At 43.0% G+C, this 20,972-nt stretch overlaps 1 protein-coding gene across 1 annotated transcript in view; it reads left to right on the top strand.

Annotated features, from left to right (window-relative positions):
* Nucleotides 1-20,972, top strand: part of ACVR2B (activin A receptor type 2B) — a 192,463-nt gene that overhangs the window by 109,672 nt on the left and 61,819 nt on the right. Inside the window, exons 2-3 of the mRNA XM_073677733.1 lie at nucleotides 2,904-3,111; nucleotides 15,145-15,242. Of these exons, the coding sequence (XP_073533834.1) occupies nucleotides 2,904-3,111; nucleotides 15,145-15,242 (306 nt within the window). The remainder of the gene's footprint in view (nucleotides 1-2,903; nucleotides 3,112-15,144; nucleotides 15,243-20,972) is intronic.

Below are 20,972 nucleotides of genomic sequence, written 5' to 3' on the forward strand. Positions count from 1 at the left end.
TGGGAGGTTGGGATTCATAAGTCTGCAGTCACACAGTGACTCCACCTCCACAACCCCTTTAACAAAATTGACCATCCACTATAATCTAATTTCTGCACATTCAACTTTATTTTTTAAATGTAGGTACCTGTTCTTTTGTACCAGAGAGACTGTTTTTCATATATTTAGTATATAGACTTTGTTACTCAATGCTCCCTGTAGGAGAATTTTTGTGAGTTGATTGAATAATTTGATAATTTTGGCCACAGGTATCTTGGTGTCTGATTAAAGGTTGTGTGTTCTTTAAAGGATACAATCATCCCTCAATACTGTTGAGTTGTGCATCTTTTTTGTCTTGTTGAAGTGAAAAGTTATTTAATCTGCTGGACATGAAAGGATGTGACCTATTTTTTATTCTATCAGACACATTTACCTTTAAAAACACAACAGCGGAGGAATCCAGATGCTTCTCCTTTGTACGATCCACGCGTTACACCAGTTATTTTCCCCCATAATCGCCGTGATGAGGCTCGGAAGCATTTAGTCTCGTCTGTTTTCCCATGAAGCTAAGTGTCTCTAAGATGGCATAAAAGTTATGTTTCACTCCAAATCCAGGACACGAGGAGTAATGGGCCAGCTTAGCACCATGTGAGGTCTGAGCAATGAACTAGACGCATTTATGTTCAGGTTCCTTTTTATAGATTGCATAAATTATACACAGTTGGTTTCCAGTTGTACAGAATTCATCTTTTAAGAGGTTTTTTCTTTTTTTCCCGCATTAGTAATACAGCGTTTAAAATTTTAAGAGCCCAGAAATAGAATTCTCTGAAATAAATGAAGGTTTAATGTTCTTTAACTTGTAGAGACCCTTTACTGGGCGCTATACTCCATTGTTAGTCCAGATACATAACCCATCGGTCATTCAACAAGTGGATCTCAAAAGCTGCTGTAATGACCTATACCAGAGAGCTGCCCTTGTGTTGAAATAAAGTTAAAATGATGGTTACAACTTTGTGCCTCTTTTTTATTTTTTTTTTTTGGATGCCTGCTTCCTATGGTAATTCTTCTGCCCCTGAATGACTTGTTACCAGATAGCTCTCTCCTGATTATAAGTAGTAGTTCTTGTGTGAATCAAATTTACAGTTTGTCCAACCTAATCTGAGAGCAGTATGTCGGGGCAGAGACCTTGATTCCAATGATGTATCACTTAATTTACTGGGTACTGCAGTTTTGATTTAAAATTAGTTTTATCTGGTGCAGTTCCAGCGGGTCTCTGAATGCTGAGCCCTGTATAACCCCGCCCACACCACTGATTGCAAAATATAACCAGAAAGCAGCCATAGACAGAAAGCTGCCAATCAGTGATGGGGGCGTGGTTAAATTATCTGGCAGCAAGCCAAGTATTCCTCTAGTGATGATCTCTTGGTGATAAAACACCTAAGAAGCCCAGTAAGTGACACATCACTGGAATCAGAGTCTCTGCCCCTACTCTATGCTTCTTTTAAGATTAGGTAGCAAAAACCTGGAGACAGATTCCCTTTGACTTTATAGATTCTTATGAGTGTCTTATTCAGCCGTGTGCTTGAGGCTTTACATCAATACAGAATGAGTGGTAACATTAAGGTAAACTTTAGAAGTTTAGGCTTCCTTTACGTCTGTGTCGAAGGCTATGCTAGGAGTCTCAATCACATGTTCTGTCAACAACAAAAAAAAAATTCTATATAAAAAATGGTGGTCACTGTGCCTGAAGCCTATTCCTTCAGGTACTGTTAATATCTGTCATATGACATAGCCTAAAGCCCGACATACAAATTAGACTGCGTTTGGCCGGCAGTCCCCTCGGCCGGCAGTCCCCTCGGCCGGCTTTCCCATACAGCAGTGCTCGTTTGGCCGAACTCTCCTGTGTTCTTTGGGATAGCTGTTTCCAGACATGGCTGGTGGCGACTTATATGTTATATCCGAGAGACAATACCCTTTGGCAGTCTGAAATTGGACATGTTGGATCAGTATTTCCCCTGGCAGTTAATTGACCGCCGCTCCCATACATATTACATTGCATGCCGAACCCGTTGATATCTGTGGGTTCGGCCAACATTCCTTATACCCCTCCATACATAATCTAAAGCTGGCCATACTCATTAGATAGAGGTCGAATGAACAATGATTCACCCTACAACTACAAATTCCAAATCTCCCATATACAGGGATGCTAGGTTTAGCCGGGTATTCCTGCACTTTCTATAAAAGATCTGCTTATCTTCTCTCCTGACAAAAGTATCTAGCGACTGAAATCCGCTTGCCCGATCTTTTATCCACCAACACATTCAAGGGTCATCCGATCCCGTTGGAATCGGCAGGTTCACGTTATCTAATGTTTCAATGTTTGTAACCTGTACCACATTAAGCATAGTTACTACTAGTCTAGACATATCTGAAAAAGGCTTTTTAGTTTTATTCTTCTAGGGGTGTAACAATAGTTTGTTTTTTTTTATGACGTTTGAGGTATTAGTTTCCATTTTTAACTTACACAATCTTTTCAGTTTCCCAAAAATATTATAAGACTCTGCACCATCATGAAATATCATCTTTAAAAACAAAGTAACAATTATTACTTTCTATCTGTTTTTATTGGACACTGACATGGCTGCGTTCCTCACTGCCGCCATTATGATTAATACGCTATTAGTATGACTTTTTAAAGTGTTTCTATAGGTTAATGAAGCAGGAGTGCTCTTGTCACCACTCCGGTTATGTTATTGGTTCGATGACGGTTTTCCTCTGTTGCCCACGGGGGGCCTCTTTCTACAATGCAAATATTTATAGGGGATAGTATGCAGACTGTCTAAAAGATAAAGTAATGTACACGCGAGTGTAATTGCACCCAGAAGCAGGTATTTAACTCCAACGTTTTTTACCTTTTTCAGGGTCTGCTCACAACGAAGAGGACCCTCGTGAATGCATTTATTATAATGTCAACTGGGAGATCGAGAGAACGAACCAGAGTGGGGTGGAGAGGTGCGATGGTGAGAAGGACAAACGTCTTCACTGCTACGCATCTTGGAGAAATAATTCTGGTTTCATCGAACTTGTGAAGAAAGGATGTTGGTTAGATGACTTCAACTGCTATGACCGGTAAGTTGGTGGCTACATTTGCTATTTGCTTAGCGGCTCCCTTTTTACGAACTATTATAAGCTAATGGACCTTTTGACTTTGCATTATCCTCCATGGAAGAACATTTTAAGCCGATCTAGTTATTGCGTGTTGGCATTACAATGGCTACTTCCATTCCCTGCAGGCTGCAATGTTGATCAATTCCAGGTGATCGGATCATGTCTTATTTTGGTTTAGATCAGTGGTGGTCAACCAAGCTTATTATGGTGGCTTTGGTCTTCATTAAAGTGCTCCATATCACAAGTGGTAGAAATACGCTGTGTGACAGCAGTGGGTGTGATCTGGCCAAGCTTACCCTGTAGGGGCATAACTGAGTGGTTACCTGGTCTTCTCTAGAGCCTCAGATGGTGAGGATAGGCTTGGGCCATTAGGGTAGCCACCAGGTGTCACTTCAGGACAGTCTCCGGACCTGCAGCAGCTGACTGAAGGGTCAGAAGCACAGAGGGTGTAAATGGAGACAATCAGAAAGTCCGAGGTTGGGGCAGGCAGTACAGGTTCAATATACATAGCTGGGGTCAGGAGCAGAGAGGTCAGACAAAACAAGGAAACAAGCCGGGTCAGTAACAGGAGAGACTAACTATAATACACCTCAACAGGATACTAGAGACGTACTGCACTAGGAACCTAATTTCAGGCAAGGTGTTGAGGGAGGAGCCGCCTAATATATCCCCTACTATGGCAAGGAGTAGGCCCGGGAAGCAAAACTCTGCAGGACAGAGCAGGTTAAATTCCTGCACAGCCTGGCTGCGCATTCCTGAAGCCAGGTGGAAACAGCAGTGCTGTGAGAACTGCAAGAGGCAACTAAGCAAGCCTGCCTGACATGGAGAGGAGCAGAGCGGTGAATGCAGTGAGTGGGACAGCGCCTACTAACCATGCAAGTCACCACTGAATATGAATATACCTTCTGGTGGCTTTACATCAGGAACAATAGGGCCAAATATGTCCATCAGCTGATTAGTTGTTCTCGCTTAATATATTTTTACCCTAAAATGGGTAAAAATAATTCAGGAGTTCATGCACTGGACAGATTAGTGACCATGAAGGGGTCACCATTACAGCTCTAACAATGATGGGATCACCCGACGTCATAAGGAATTTCAGTGGCAATTCGGCCTAGTCAATTAGCAAAATCCAACATTTGGTTGCACTGAATCACTGAGTAGTAGAAGGTGCTAGTAAATGGATGGGACCCCATTGTTCATGAGAATAAACTTCACTGCACACTTCCGAATTCATGCTTTCGTAAATGTATTAGTACAGCAGGTACATCACATGGATGAGTGAGAATATTTCAGATGACGAAGGGCCATTTCAACTCTTGAGTCTTCATCAAAATACCGCGACATCAGTCTAAGGGTGGAATAAGCGCGGGGCAATGCCGAGTGGCGCCACCTAAATTCTTCACAATTGCAGTTATCCGGAAGTATGTGGTGACTATTCTGTTAATCTTCATAGTTAATCAGCAATACAAGGATGGAAGAATAACTGGAAATCAGAAATGTCGTTTGTACTGAATGACTGCACATGGGCTACAATATATTGTACCTATGTGTTTTATTTCTCTATATTGCAGCATTAGCGCGCTAAATGCTAATTATGTTTTATCACCTCCCACACATCAGGAAGTTATTATGATGACGTGACAGCTGTTTCCATACTAAAACATGAATCCTGACTGATCACTACAGCTTACATGCTAATTACCTTGTATCATACCGCTTCAATTATTCTGGGTTCTGTAAATTAATCAGCGGATATTTACAATATTACAACACTCCTGATCACACAAAGACTGATTAAGGTGGACTTTGGGGGCCCCATACTTATTGTTTTTGATTTTTCAATTGAATGAGAAAATATCAACCCAACTTAAATCTATAAATGAATGAGAGCCTCGTCTGTCTGTGATACTGAAATACTCGGGAAGGGAGAGCAGACTTCGGTCTCCTCCCAGCTGTCAGAATCAGGACTGATTGAGGGACTTGGGTTGATTCACTGCCATTTTATGCAATGGAGACAAGCTATGGCCATTATTTCAAAATATCATTTCTCAAATGCATCATTTGTATAGAGGGAAGAAACAGGGGGGTGGAAACAAGGATCCTTTCTGGAGAATTATGTCACATTTGTCATATGGGAGGCACGGTGGCTCAGCGGAAAGCACCAATGGGGACAGTGATGTCTGTAAGTCGCTGTGGAATTAATGAAGTCATATAAGCGGATAAAATAAAAAGATATATATATAATACTTGAGAAAAAATAATTAATGGAAAGACTGATTGTTGGTTGCTTTTTAATTTTAATTCTTATGCAACTTCTTGGGTGCTGCATTAGATTGCATTATAGTCTGTGGCACTTCGGCATCTGTCCAGAGTAAATGCAAGAATTTGAGCCCAAATAAGCACATTTTAGATACCTAAAACAACCCCTCAAAGGGGTTGTCTGGTCTAGAACTACAAGTCTGCAGTCACTCTGTGACTGCAGACTTGTGAATCCTCACATTGTGCACTGTAAGGATTCTCCGGTGCCGGGAACGCCGGTCATGTGTATGCGATTTGCATACTTCCGGCCACATTTCCGGCCTCGCTCAATACACTTGCATTCAGTGAGGCCACAACTATCTAGTCGGATTCTGTCCAGGAGCATGGAAATCGCATGCTTACGGTCACATGCCGTTCCCGGCACCGGAGAATCATCACAGCGTGCAATGCATGCAAAGTGAGGATACTCTATAGATCTATAGATTTTTTTTTTTTTTTCCTCTCTCTCTCCCCCTTTTCTTAATGGATTCATACATCACACGATCCACTTTTCGAGGACTTTTAGAAATGAAGCGACAGTGATTTTGCGCTTTTGTTTAGGCAATCAATGGTGGTCTCGGCACCCGGACCAGAGCTTCATATCCCTCTGATATGTCAGAGGTAATTAATTGTTTGGGTGCAGTTTCTGATTGACCTTTCTGGCAGTAAATGAAACTGCTGCAATTTCTACTGGACAGAACCCAATAGATTGATTTGGAGTTGCTAATATATGTATGTATGTATGTATATATATATATATAATATATATATGGTCCGGTCCCTTTAACACTTTCTCGGCGTCATTTGGAAGTTTGAATCGCGGTACTTCACAGCAGATTATCATGTATTTTATGAGATTTGAAGTTGTGCCTGTCCCCGTGAGACTTGCTGCTCCATGTAGTAATTATTTCTTCCCTTCTCCTTACATGTTATGCTGAAAACCACATGACCCGATCAATAAATCTCCCTGGAAGCCAGGTCCCCATGTTTCTGACAGCTGCTCTCCAGAGTACACCATAAACATGACATATTCTTGTCGAGTGAGAATTTTTTTTTTTCTTTTTACTAAAATGGCATTGTCACTGGCGGATACATTCATGCCAGTTATGCAAGTGTACGCCGATTGTCCTGAATGAATTGCACTGAGTTCGTTATAGTGGGGATCAGACCAGCTTGACAGATCCAAAATATTCTTCATCATCCGCCATTCATATTTCCATGGCTGTTACTGGTGCTTCTCAAGTCGATCCATGAATTTCCCATAATTAAAAAGTAACTAGATTTTTAATAAATATTTAAACTAAATTCAGATATTGTGATATTCCCAGCGTTGTGTTTTGGGGCTGACCCGTTTCACAGTGGTTTGCTGCATCTCATTTGTGAGAATTAGAATAGCGGCCATATTGTATTCACCAAAATTTTCCAAAAATTAAGAAAAAAAAAATATTGAATTTAGTTCAAGGTCAACTGTATATGTGACAAAAACTCCTAGTATTATTGCCCTGTTGTCTCTGGCTGCACTAGGCAAACAGTGATCATTTTAGTAGTAATGGGAAAGGGTGTACCTGTCAGTCACCTATAGGATGAGTAATTAACAAATTTATCCCAATTAATTTCCTTCAAGACAGATGCCAAAAACAACTTGAAAATGAGTGGATGTATTTTGGGCTGAAATTAGATGTCCGTGTATGGATCATGATACATGGCCTGGACGTGGGCCTCCTGGACCAAACATGACCGCCTCAGATATTCCTATGAGGCAATCAGGAGACCACCGGCCAGTCCGTGTATCATGGTCTGTATACGCACGTCTTAATTTGGCCTTAACTGTATTCTTGTAATAGCACAGTCATATCATCTAGGTTGTGTTACATTTCTGATCCTGTAATGGAGATGGCCCATGTTTTATAGGGAATATGTTAATCTATCCTGGCACATATTGGTTTCATGAAGCAGAATTTTTAGACTAAGGCTGTGTGCCCATGATGCGTTTTTTAAGCGTTTCCGCTGCGGCAGAAACGCTTAAAAAACGCATGGTAGAAGGCCTGTCATGTTCCCCAATGATAAATCCGCATGTGCTGTGCACATGCTGCGGAAATTTCCACTGCGGGTTATCATTGCGGAAAAAAAACGCAGCACTACCAATTATTTTGCGGAAGCGCTGCGTTTTCGCCGCCATTGACTTGCATTGGAACGCATGGATTCCGCATCACTGTACATGCGGAATCCATGCGTTTCAATGTGCGGATGGTACCGGGTCTGGTGAAGAGAAGACTCTCCTCTGGACCCGGGTACCATAGAACCTGTAAAAAAAAAGCATAAAATAAAAAATAAATATCATATTTACCTTCTGACGGCCCCCGCTGCGCTTGTCCTCCCTTGCCGACAGATCGCGGTGGACTGAAGGACCTGCGTTGACGTCATAGGCATGTGACGGCATGGATTTATATAGTGTGACCAAGTTGTCAAGCACTTTCCAAGTGATGCTAAAATTGCTTGGAAAGCGCTTGACAACCCGCATGCGGAAATGCATGTGAAGAACGCTTCACATCCGCTTGTCCCTGGCAGGAAAAACGCATGTACAATCCGCATGTAAAATCCACATGCGTTTTTTCTGCCAAGGAGATGCAGAAACGCTCAGGAAAAAATCCTGAGCATTTCTGCATCATGGGCACTTAGCCTTAAGGACGATAGCTATTGGCCAAACGATAGCTACTACCATCTTGGCCAACTGCCTCATGCACAGGAGCGTTTGTTTGGCTGATCGCTCCTCTGTTCTCTATGAGAAAGCCTCCGATTGACATGTGGCCGGTGGGCTATAACGGGCAGAACCATGTAATCGGCAATTCAAATTCGGACAAATGTGATCGACATCTCTGCCTGCCATCAGTCTGCTGCCGCCCTCCATACACATTAGACAATCATCCAAACCTGTCTGTATTGGTGGGTTCAGCCAACATTAGTCTAAAGTGTATGTGGGCCTCTAGACAGTAGTTAACCGTCCTCCCAATGCACATGCACGCTCACCCGAGCATGGATACTCAATGTGAGGTGTAAAGTGAGCCTGTGTTGACAGCCTGTCTACTGTGGAAACCAGGGCTGTAGCATCGGAGTCTGTGTCCATTTTGGTGGAGTCGGTATAAAATGGACCGACTGACTCCTAAAATATATAATAAATTGAGTTCAGTAGTACAATTCAGGATGTTCTGTAAATGTTTCCATAAGAATTTGGGAAAGTTATGAAATGTCCTATAAATGTCTGTTCTGTTCCTGATCTGAGGATCTGGGCTTTTAGTTGAGATGAATCTGTGCTGCACTTTATATACACGCTCAGTAGTGAGGCAGTACTGTGGAGTCGGAGTCAGGGAAATTGAGAAGCCTGAGTCGGTGATTTGGCTTACCGACTCCACAGCCCTGGCAGAAACAATAGAATGGGGATTTGTGTGGCTAATCCTTGTCTCATCTGACATCGCCTGGCAGGGTTGGGTCAGAAGCCCCTAGATGTCGTAGGAATGGATGACCATTTAAGTGATATTCTAGTAACAAGAATTTATCACTGGAGAGGAGCATAAAAGAATTGCAGGACTTGCTCGGGCGTTCTCTACTGTACTCTCTAGCAGCCCGATTAGGGTCCAAGAAACTTCTTAGGGAGGCATCCCCATGCTGGCCTCCCTGGTGCCTCTGGTATTTTCAAGGCCCCCTTGATATTGCTTGGCCCAGGATGCTGGGATCTGAATGCCGGAGAAGAAAGTTTGCAGGACCCCAGTCTGACTGCCATGTTGTACCGACATGGACTTTGCAAATCTTGTGCTCATCCACAGGAACAGGTTAATTTCAAGGTGGGTATTCTTGTCCCCCATCTGAACGTAGCAGCAGTGAAGATCTGTGATTGCTCTCCATTCATCTCAACACGTGGGTAGTGGGGGAGCAACAAAGAAACAGGTCTGTTGAAATATATTATAATCTATACCAGTGGATATCGTTTTTTACAATGTGCAAACCTGTACTTTTTTACATGCACATGAAAGCTCTGTGAAGCTGCGGTAACAGGGGTTTTACTAAATGACTGATGTGTGGAATTTGCATTTGCAAAATGTCTAACCACATATATAAATGGCGTGATCATACAGACGGGGGTTTGTGTCTGGGATCCCGTGAGATGCAGGTAGCTCACATGTGCTGCCGATGAGATAAGCATTGGCTCCACTGCAGATTTTGTCTCGAACAGTAAATATCTGCCATCAGCCAGATGAAACGGGATAAAAAAGAAATGGACTTCAAATAACGATCCTATATAGAGGGAAGAAACCACATCAGACGCTGTGCAGACACGCAGCCGCTAAAGCAGATTGTTCCCTTGGATAATATGCTGTGGGTTTATCGCTATATACACTGTGTGTGTGTATACCTTTACGTCTATATCTGTACATACCGTGTGTGTGTATACCTTTACATCTATATCTGTACATACCCTGTGTGTGTATACCTTTACATCTATATCTGTACATACCCTGTGTGTATACCTTTACATCTATATCTGTACATACCCTGTGTGTGTGTGTGTGTATACCTTTACATCTAGATCTGTACATACCCTGTGTGTGTGTGTGTGTGTGTGTGTGTATACCTTTACATCTAGATCTGTACATACCCTGTGTGTGTATACCTTTACATCTAGATCTGTACATACCCTGTGTGTGTGTGTGTATACTTTTACATCTAGATCTGTACATACCCTGTGTGTGTGTGTGTGTATACCTTTACATCTAGATCTGTACATACCCTGTGTGTGTGTATACCTTTACATCTAGATCTGTACATACCCTGTGTGTGTGTGTGTGTATACCTTTACATCTAGATCTGTACATACCCTGTGTGTGTGTGTGTGTATACCTTTACATCTAGATCTGTACATACCCTGTGTGTGTGTGTGTATGCCTTTACATCTAGATCTGTACATACCCTGTGTGTGTGTGTGTGTGTGTGTACCTTTACATCTAGATCTGTACATACCCTGTGTGTGTGTGTACCTTTACATCTAGATCTGTACATACCCTGTGTGTGTATACCTTTACATCTAGATCTGTACATACCCTGTGTGTGTGTGTGTGTGTGTATACCTTTACATCTAGATCTGTACATACCCTGTGTGTGTGTACCTTTACATCTAGATCTGTACATACCCTGTGTGTGTGTGTGTATACCTTTACATCTAGATCTGTACATACCCTGTGTGTGTGTGTGTATACCTTTACATCTAGATCTGTACATACCCTGTGTGTGTGTGTGTATACCTTTACATCTAGATCTGTACATACCCTGTGTGTGTGTGTGTATACCTTTACATCTAGATCTGTACATACCCTGTGTGTGTGTGTACCTTTACATCTAGATCTGTACATACCCTGTGTGTGTGTGTGTATACCTTTACATCTAGATCTGTACATACCCTGTGTGTGTGTGTACCTTTACATCTAGATCTGTACATACCCTGTGTGTGTACCTTTACATCTAGATCTGTACATACCCTGTGTGTGTGTGTGTGTGTGTGTGTGTACCTTTACATCTAGATCTGTACATACCCTGTGTGTGTATACCTTTACATCTAGATCTGTACATACCCTGTGTGTGTGTGTGTGTATACCTTTACATCTAGATCTGTACATACCCTGTGTGTGTGTACCTTTACATCTAGATCTGTACATACCCTGTGTGTGTGTACCTTTACATCTAGATCTGTACATACCCTGTGTGTGTGTGTGTATACCTTTACATCTAGATCTGTACATACCCTGTGTGTGTGTGTGTATACCTTTACATCTAGATCTGTACATACCCTGTGTGTGTGTGTACCTTTACATCTAGATCTGTACATACCCTGTGTGTGTGTGTGTATACCTTTACATCTAGATCTGTACATACCCTGTGTGTGTGTGTACCTTTACATCTAGATCTGTACATACCCTGTGTGTGTACCTTTACATCTAGATCTGTACATACCCTGTGTGTGTGTGTGTGTGTGTGTACCTTTACATCTAGATCTGTACATACCCTGTGTGTGTGTGTGTATACCTTTACATCTAGATCTGTACATACCCTGTGTGTGTGTGTATACCTTTACATCTAGATCTGTACATACCCTGTGTGTGTGTGTGTGTGTGTGTGTGTATACCTTTACATCTAGATCTGTACATACCCTGTGTGTGTGTGTGTGTATACCTTTACATCTAGATCTGTACATACCCTGTGTGTGTGTATACCTTTACATCTAGATCTGTACATACCGTGTGTGTGTGTGTGTGTGTGTGTATACCTTTACATCTAGATCTGTACATACCCTGTGTGTGTGTGTGTGTGTGTGTGTGTATACCTTTACATCTAGATCTGTACATACCCTGTGTGTGTGTGTGTGTGTGTATACCTTTACATCTAGATCTGTACATACCCTGTGTGTGTGTATACCTTTACATCTAGATCTGTACATACCGTGTGTGTGTGTATACCTTTACATCTAGATCTGTACATACCCTGTGTGTGTGTATACCTTTACATCTAGATCTGTACATACCCTGTGTGTGTGTATACCTTTACATCTAGATCTGTACATACCCTGTGTGTGTGTATACCTTTACATCTAGATCTGTACATACCCTGTGTGTGTGTATACCTTTACATCTAGATCTGTACATACCCTGTGTGTGTGTATACCTTTACATCTAGATCTGTACATACCCTGTGTGTGTGTATACCTTTACATCTAGATCTGTACATACCCTGTGTGTGTGTGTACCTTTACATCTAGATCTGTACATACCCTGTGTGTGTACCTTTACATCTAGATCTGTACATACCCTGTGTGTGTGTGTGTATACCTTTACATCTAGATCTGTACATACCCTGTGTGTGTGTGTGTATACCTTTACATCTAGATCTGTACATACCCTGTGTGTGTGTGTGTGTGTGTATACCTTTACATCTAGATCTGTACATACCCTGTGTGTGTGTGTGTATACCTTTACATCTAGATCTGTACATACCCTGTGTGTGTGTGTGTGTGTGTGTGTGTGTGTATACCTTTACATCTAGATCTGTACATACCCTGTGTGTGTGTGTGTGTGTATACCTTTACATCTAGATCTGTACATACCCTGTGTGTGTGTATACCTTTACATCTAGATCTGTACATACCCTGTGTGTGTGTATACCTTTACATCTAGATCTGTACATACCCTGTGTGTGTGTATACCTTTACATCTAGATCTGTACATACCCTGTGTGTGTGTATACCTTTACATCTAGATCTGTACATACCCTGTGTGTGTGTATACCTTTACATCTAGATCTGTACATACCCTGTGTGTGTGTATACCTTTACATCTAGATCTGTACATACCCTGTGTGTGTGTGTGTGTGTATACCTTTACATCTAGATCTGTACATACCCTGTGTGTGTGTATACCTTTACATCTAGATCTGTACATACCCTGTGTGTGTGTGTACCTTTACATCTAGATCTGTACATACCCTGTGTGTGTGTGTATACCTTTACATCTAGATCTGTACATACCCTGTGTGTGTGTGTGTGTGTGTGTGTGTGTATACCTTTACATCTAGATCTGTACATACCCTGTGTGTGTGTATACCTTTACATCTAGATCTGTACATACCCTGTGTGTGTGTGTATACCTTTACATCTAGATCTGTACATACCCTGTGTGTGTGTATACCTTTACATCTAGATCTGTACATACCCTGTGTGTGTGTATACCTTTACATCTAGATCTGTACATACCCTGTGTGTGTGTGTACCTTTACATCTAGATCTGTACATACCCTGTGTGTGTGTACCTTTACATCTAGATCTGTACATACCCTGTGTGTGTGTGTGTGTGTACCTTTACATCTAGATCTGTACATACCCTGTGTGTGTGTGTGTGTGTACCTTTACATCTAGATCTGTACATACCCTGTGTGTGTGTGTGTGTATACCTTTACATCTAGATCTGTACATACCCTGTGTGTGTGTGTGTGTATACCTTTACATCTAGATCTGTACATACCCTGTGTGTGTGTATACCTTTACATCTAGATCTGTACATACCCTGTGTGTGTGTATACCTTTACATCTAGATCTGTACATACCCTGTGTGTGTGTGTGTATACCTTTACATCTAGATCTGTACATACCCTGTGTGTGTGTGTATACCTTTACATCTAGATCTGTACATACCCTGTGTGTGTGTGTGTATACCTTTACATCTAGATCTGTACATACCCTGTGTGTGTGTGTGTGTGTACCTTTACATCTAGATCTGTACATACCCTGTGTGTGTGTGTGTATACCTTTACATCTAGATCTGTACATACCCTGTGTGTGTGTGTATACCTTTACATCTAGATCTGTACATACCCTGTGTGTGTGTATACCTTTACATCTAGATCTGTACATACCCTGTGTGTGTGTATACCTTTACATCTAGATCTGTACATACCCTGTGTGTGTGTGTACCTTTACATCTAGATCTGTACATACCCTGTGTGTGTGTACCTTTACATCTAGATCTGTACATACCCTGTGTGTGTGTGTGTGTGTACCTTTACATCTAGATCTGTACATACCCTGTGTGTGTGTGTGTGTGTACCTTTACATCTAGATCTGTACATACCCTGTGTGTGTGTGTGTGTATACCTTTACATCTAGATCTGTACATACCCTGTGTGTGTGTGTGTGTATACCTTTACATCTAGATCTGTACATACCCTGTGTGTGTGTATACCTTTACATCTAGATCTGTACATACCCTGTGTGTGTGTATACCTTTACATCTAGATCTGTACATACCCTGTGTGTGTGTGTGTATACCTTTACATCTAGATCTGTACATACCCTGTGTGTGTGTGTATACCTTTACATCTAGATCTGTACATACCCTGTGTGTGTGTGTGTATACCTTTACATCTAGATCTGTACATACCCTGTGTGTGTGTACCTTTACATCTAGATCTGTACATACCCTGTGTGTGTGTATACCTTTACATCTAGATCTGTACATACCCTGTGTGTGTGTACCTTTACATCTAGATCTGTACATACCCTGTGTGTGTGTGTGTGTGTGTGTGTACCTTTACATCTAGATCTGTACATACCCTGTGTGTGTGTGTGTGTGTGTGTACCTTTACATCTAGATCTGTACATACCCTGTGTGTGTGTGTGTGTGTATACCTTTACATCTAGATCTGTACATACCCTGTGTGTGTGTATACCTTTACATCTAGATCTGTACATACCCTGTGTGTGTGTGTATACCTTTACATCTAGATCTGTACATACCCTGTGTGTGTGTGTGTGTGTATACCTTTACCTTTACATCTAGATCTGTACATACCCTGTGTGTGTGTGTATACCTTTACCTTTACATCTAGATCTGTACATACCCTGTGTGTGTGTGTGTGTGTGTGTGTGTGTGTGTGTGTGTGTGTGTATATACCTTTACATCTATACCTATAAACGCCGCCGCCGCTCTGAACTTCCTGATGATCTTTGTTTGTTGTGCTACTCTGATGACGTGACACTGACACGTGACCGCTGCAGCCGATTACTGGCTACTGCTGCACTAACCGTGCAAAGTGGCTGCTTGTGACTATTTTCTGCCTGCTTAATGTTAAATTTCTATGTCTTGTTTTTATTTCTAGACCTCAATGTGTAGCGAAGGAAGAGAACCCGCAAGTATTTTTCTGCTGTTGTGATGGGAACTATTGTAATGAGAAATTCACTCATTTGCCTGATGTGGGTAAGTTTTTACTTAAAAATGAGGGCAAATAAAAGGAAAGAAAAAAATGTAAGGAAAAAGAAATGCATCATTGAATGGGATTTTTGAAATCTTATTCACGTTGCTGGTACTGTAAAACAAGGCTTTTTTTTTTTTTTTCCTTTTTTTCCCAGCACTAAAAACCACGTTGCAAAAAACGCCACCTGTGAACACTGCCTAAGGCTAGGTTCACGTTCCTCCTGTGCTCTACACCCAACTTTTTTTAGGTTGCTTTTCATAAAGCGTCTTCCTTGCTGTCTTTTTTTTTTTTTTTTGATCATTATTTTGAGTGTCACCAAGAGCCACCTGAAGAATGACCTGATCACTTCTTTTATCCACTTTGTGGCTTTCAAAGACTGAAGCAGTTAAAAGAATCTCAAAAAGAGTGAACCTGTGCACAGCAGGTCGTTTTGACATTGCGGTGCATATATATATATATTTTTTTAAAAGTGGGAAAAACAAAATAATAATCTTGTAGTTCTGATACCTTTTTAATGGCTAACAAAAATAAAATAAATGATGTTACAAGGCAAGCTTTCGGGATTTCTTAGGTCTCTTCATCAGGCATGGTATAACAAAATATCTGAAGAAACACAAATATATGCACAAAAAAAGCAGAGGCAGCATAATAAATGGACATTTTAAATAAACACACTGAGCTTAGAGAGTGAATCCTTAATTAAATTAGTGGTGTGAAAGTTTTATGGTCCCAATATCCATGTAAGATCAGAGGCCTGTTGCCCTCACTGTCTCTGGAGCAGATTCCTCAGATTTTGTAGTGAGACATAAATCCTCTTGACAGATTTAGTACTGTGTGGAGGGAATCAAAGACTCTAATAAATTTATATTCCTAAACCCTTCAATGCTTTTTTAATTTGAAGTTGCCTTTTAATATGACAACTTTCATATTGTTGATGTTGTGTCCTGGACCACAGAAATGTTTGACCACCGGTACCTGGATTTTTTTTATCTGTAATTGTGTGGCATGAGACCTCATCCTTGCTCTGTTTCTGTCCTCTTTCTCCCACATAGAAACCCATAGTGCACAGAATTAAGTACACCACATTGGAAACTTTCACACCACTAATCTAATCAGGGATTCACTCTCTGACCCAAGTTTGTTTAAATGTCCATTTTATTATGCTGCCCTTGCTCTTTTTGTGTATATATTTGTGTTTCTTCAGATACTGTGTTATACCATGCCTGATGAAGAGACCTAAGAAGTCTCGAAAGCTTGCTTTGTAACATTTATTTTATTTTTGTTAGACATTAAAAAGTTTCATAACTACAAGGTTATTTTGTTTATCCCTCTGAGAGCAATCTTTATTCAACTGGCTAACACTGTATCAATCCCTTTTTTGTTGTTAATCACTTTTTCAGGCGAACCCACTTAGAGTTGTGTGCAATTACCCTAAAGCCTTAAAAAACAATTCCATTGGAATCCTGTTTTCTGGTTGTTTCAGGCCTTATTTTTAAAGGGATTATCCAGGACTTTAATATTAATGTCTCTTCAGCAGGGGTGCGACACCCGGTATTTCCGCCAATCAGCTGTTCCCTGTGTCAGTGGCGGCCAGAGCTGCTCAGTTGCGGAGCTGCACAGCTCTGTCAATGCAGTAGTGACCTCAGCTGGGTACTGCACATCAACCACCTATTCAAATCAATAGGGACGGACATGCAGTACCTGGCCGCAGCCACCAATGCGTTACCAGAACTGTGCAGATCCACAGCTGAGTAGTTCTGGCTGCTGCCACCACTGAGAACAACTGATCGTCGGGGGTGCCGGGTGTCGCACCCCTTCCAATCAGACATTGATGACCTATCCTAAGGAGAGTCCATTTAAATTAAAATCCCAGACAACCCTTTTAAGATCTCTTGATTCCTGTGGGTGAATGAGAACATTCCTGCTTACATCCTGAGGCTTCTAAACTCTACATAGTCCTGATCAGAGTTGACAACTCTTTCCTTTCTGGAGCATTTGTAACAATGTATCTGTCCAGGTTTTGTTTCTGTAGCTCATCGATAATTGCCTGGACCACAGTAGATCCAGTCGTCTTCACCGTAGACCTGCTCAGGTCTGTCCTCCTGATGCCCTTGAATGTGAACCAGGCTCTCCTACATTTACAGCAAGCAGAGATACTGAAATTGTTGAGGAATTGAAACCTAGAATACGTTTTTAAGTTACATGTTTTTTTTTATTATAAAGTACTAAGCCTCTAGAAATTGAAAACCCTTTTAGGAAAATTCTTGAGCTCGTTACCTAGTTTCTAGGCTCTTTAATATAGAATCCTACTGAAATGCCACAGGCGCCATCCAACGTGCATTTTTATGATTTTTTTTTTCTGGGATTGTGGAGCTGATACAAACCTGCGGCACGTACTTTTATTAATAATTGCAGGCAGCAAACGGCAAGATGATCTGGGCAGGGAGCGGATCCAGGTGACGGGCGGTCATGTTTTGTGCGGGTGCTCCTGAATATGTGAGAAAGAGCAGCACAATCTCCGCACATGTGTAATTCACTCCGTAACAAAAACTGTACTTTTCTTTCATAGCTTTTGGTTTAAGTTTTTTTTTTCCCCCCTTTGTGTGCGATCTGTTGGAGCGAACAGATGGCACCTTGTCACCAAAGAAAAGCCATTCAATCAATAACTTTTCCATACAGAATCAAAGAGGCTTTCATTCTACGTGGTGCTGGGAATAACTTCACATCAGCACTTCTCAGGCTGAGCCCATTCTCAAAGTGACCTCCAGCAAACAAAGGAAAGTGTCTCCTATTCAGACAAGTAATGTGTCATATTGGGCAACCTTTTACTGCGGCCATAAGGAGAGGTTTCGCAGATTGCAGAACCATTGAAAGTAGAAGACGGCACCTGGTTGCTCCCCACCCACCCCCCTGATAATCAGTCAATCGTTTTACTTGTAAGAGATCCACAGTGAAGTATTCAGGTGTTACTAGTTTAGGAAATGTTGAGAAATTTTCCCAACATTGTTCTTCAAGAGGTTCGTGGGTTGGGATTTGTAAATTAATGTGGGAACTAGTATGTAAAAAAGTTTGAAAAGCGAAAAAAACAAACTTTTTTTTGTCCCCAGCCACCAGTATGCCAATACCTGGAGCTATGAACAGGCCTTAAAGCCCCAAAATATTAAATAACATTTTTATTGATTAAATGTGTGTACATGCATGTAATGTAGCGCGAGTGTGTTCATATACTCACTTACTGTCCGGTGTCCAGCGCAGTTCTACTGCTCTTCTCAGTGACGTCACCGCAAATGAGACCTGCCGGCTCATTCTACTCTATTCTTGGGCCGGAAATCGCTGTTAAAATGAAAGCCTATGGAGCCTTGTTCTGATGCTCCATATACTTGTATTGTAAAAGTCAATTTCAGCAGCAGAAGGGAAGGAAGGGAGACACAGATCCATTACTAGTGGGTTGGCGGAGCCCCACAGGATAGTTCACCTCAGATTTAAAAAAAAAAGTGACAACCGGCCCCTCCAGCTTAGGCTCCTCCTACTCCCATGTTCTCCAGTCTGAAATTTGAGGTCGCATAGGATAGTCGCTGCCTTGGCAGCTCCTCAGAAGGTTTTTTATTTTAAATTTACCAATGGAGACCTGGATCCCCCGTGGTCTAGAGGTCTCAGGGGGTCTCGGCACTGCCGGGGCCCCTGCCCTCCCCTGGCAGACCTGCGTACCCCTTAAGGAGGTCCCCACAGTAACCTGCCGGCCCCGGGGGACATAGGGCGCTTCCTGGTGGAGACGCACACCGCCTGTGGGGTCCCTGCGCGCTCCGCCGTGGGGGGAGCAAGGGCCACAAGCGCCACACATCCCTGGGGGTCCCTGTGGCGCACAGTGGGGTAAGTGCTCTATGTATGAGTGCTTCAGCGGCGGCTGCCGCCGTTACTTCATGTGGTGGTGATCTGTTTTTCTGTATTTGCAGACGGTGTATGAGGATCACCGCTGCATTCTCTGACCCTGGGGGCTGGGGAGCAGGGATGGAGGAGCGCGGCTCCGTTGGAACGGGGGGCGTGGCTTTATTATCTTGGCTTCCTGCCATCACTTTTGGACAGGAAGCCTTCAGGAAAACGCGCGCTTTCTCTCTGAGCGCGGGCTCTGTGAGTGAGCTCGGGGGGGCGGGGCCTCGCGTCATTCAGCTTCCTGTCATGGTAGTTATGACAGGAAGCTCCTGGCTTAGCACGCACTGAGCTCTCCGCCCCTCTCCCTCCTTCCGGCTTCCCTCCACGTGCACCTCCTGCTCTCTGCTTCCCGCTCACCGCCCACACAGGCTCAGAAGGAGCAGTCACCGCGGCACTGGTGAGTCGCTTCTGCCTGAAGGCAGAAGTTTCCTTTTTTGTTCTCTCCATTGTAAAGCACCTTGGCTGACCTGCTAAGGCAGGCAAGGTGCTATTTGCCGCTACCACTTTTTGTTTGGACACTCTCACTTCCCTGACCTCTTAAGGCAGTGAGGTGTTTAGTGTGTCAGCAGCATTAACCCCTTCTGAGGGGGTCTGCTCAACAGAGCTGTTAACTCTTTCTGGGGGTGCACGCTTCTGGTTCAAAGGGCTCTTCCCCCCAGTTCGTTAGGTTAACTTTTGCTCTCTATAGGAGAGTTTTAACCCTTCAGTGCCCAAAAAAAATAAATAAATAAAAGGGGAATTTTCACACACCCTAGTTTATTATACTCATTCTAACATGCTGGCATCTGAGGTGGGAGGCATGTCGGATCAGGGTCCAGGGGGCGCGGACCTCTCTCCCTATCCGTTTCAGGATCGGTCTCGCGTTTCTGTTACACCCGGGTCTTCGGCGGCGTCAAGTTCGACCCTTAGTGATAAAGTGGAGGTGCTCACCCGCTCAATTGACAGCCTTTCTAACCTCCTGGGTCATTGGGTGTCAGCTAAATCGCAAACGACACCACGAGGCAAGAAGCGCCGCAGGACTGTGGTGGCACTGGCTCCTCCGCGCAGTGCATCAGAGGCTTCGGATTCACCAACAAGCTCGGTTGGTGAAGTCTCCGATTCTGAAGATGAAGTTCGGCAGAGTCGATCTGCTACGCTTTCGGGCCGCGTGGATGCTCTTATTGGAGCCATGCGAGAAGCGTTACAGCTGTCTGAAGAGCCGACAAAGCCTGGCAAGTCGGCCCGGCTGTATCAGGAGCCGCGTCGGGCTCGCTCAACATTGCCGGCGCATGATGAACTTAACGAGGCAGTGGAGAAAGAACGCCGGTGTCCGGATAAACGCTTCCAGGGGATGTGGTTTTTTGATGCCTTGTATCCCTGCGCCACGGAGACTATCGCTAATTGGGTTCCCTCCCCTGAAGTGGATGTTCCTCTGTCTCAGCTTAGCAAATCTTCCTTGCTTCCTGTTAAAGGGAAGGCCAGTCTTCAGGAACCTCTGGATAGAAGAACGGAGTTAGCGGCGAAGTCCATCTACGAGGCCGCGGGTCATGGATTCCGTGCAGCCTTGGGGGCCATGTGGGCCGGTGAGGCTTCTCTGCGGTGGTTGGACCAGCTGCGGACGGCATAGCAGGATGGAACTCTGCTGTCGGAAGTGGAAAGGCTTTTCCAGCTGTTGGAAGAGGCGACACGTTATGGCAGGGACGCAGTACTGGATACTACTTCCGTTCTGTCCAGGGCTCAGTCTTCGGCTGTCAGTCAGGAGAGCACTGTGGCTTAAACAGTGGACTGGAGACGCAGTTTCCAAACAAGGTTTGCTTAGTCTA

This window comes from Phyllobates terribilis, unplaced genomic scaffold, assembly GCF_046119375.1.
Source record: "Phyllobates terribilis strain yellow unplaced genomic scaffold, ASM4611937v1 Scaffold_4__5_contigs__length_816908805, whole genome shotgun sequence".
Taxonomy (NCBI): domain Eukaryota; kingdom Metazoa; phylum Chordata; class Amphibia; order Anura; family Dendrobatidae; genus Phyllobates; species Phyllobates terribilis.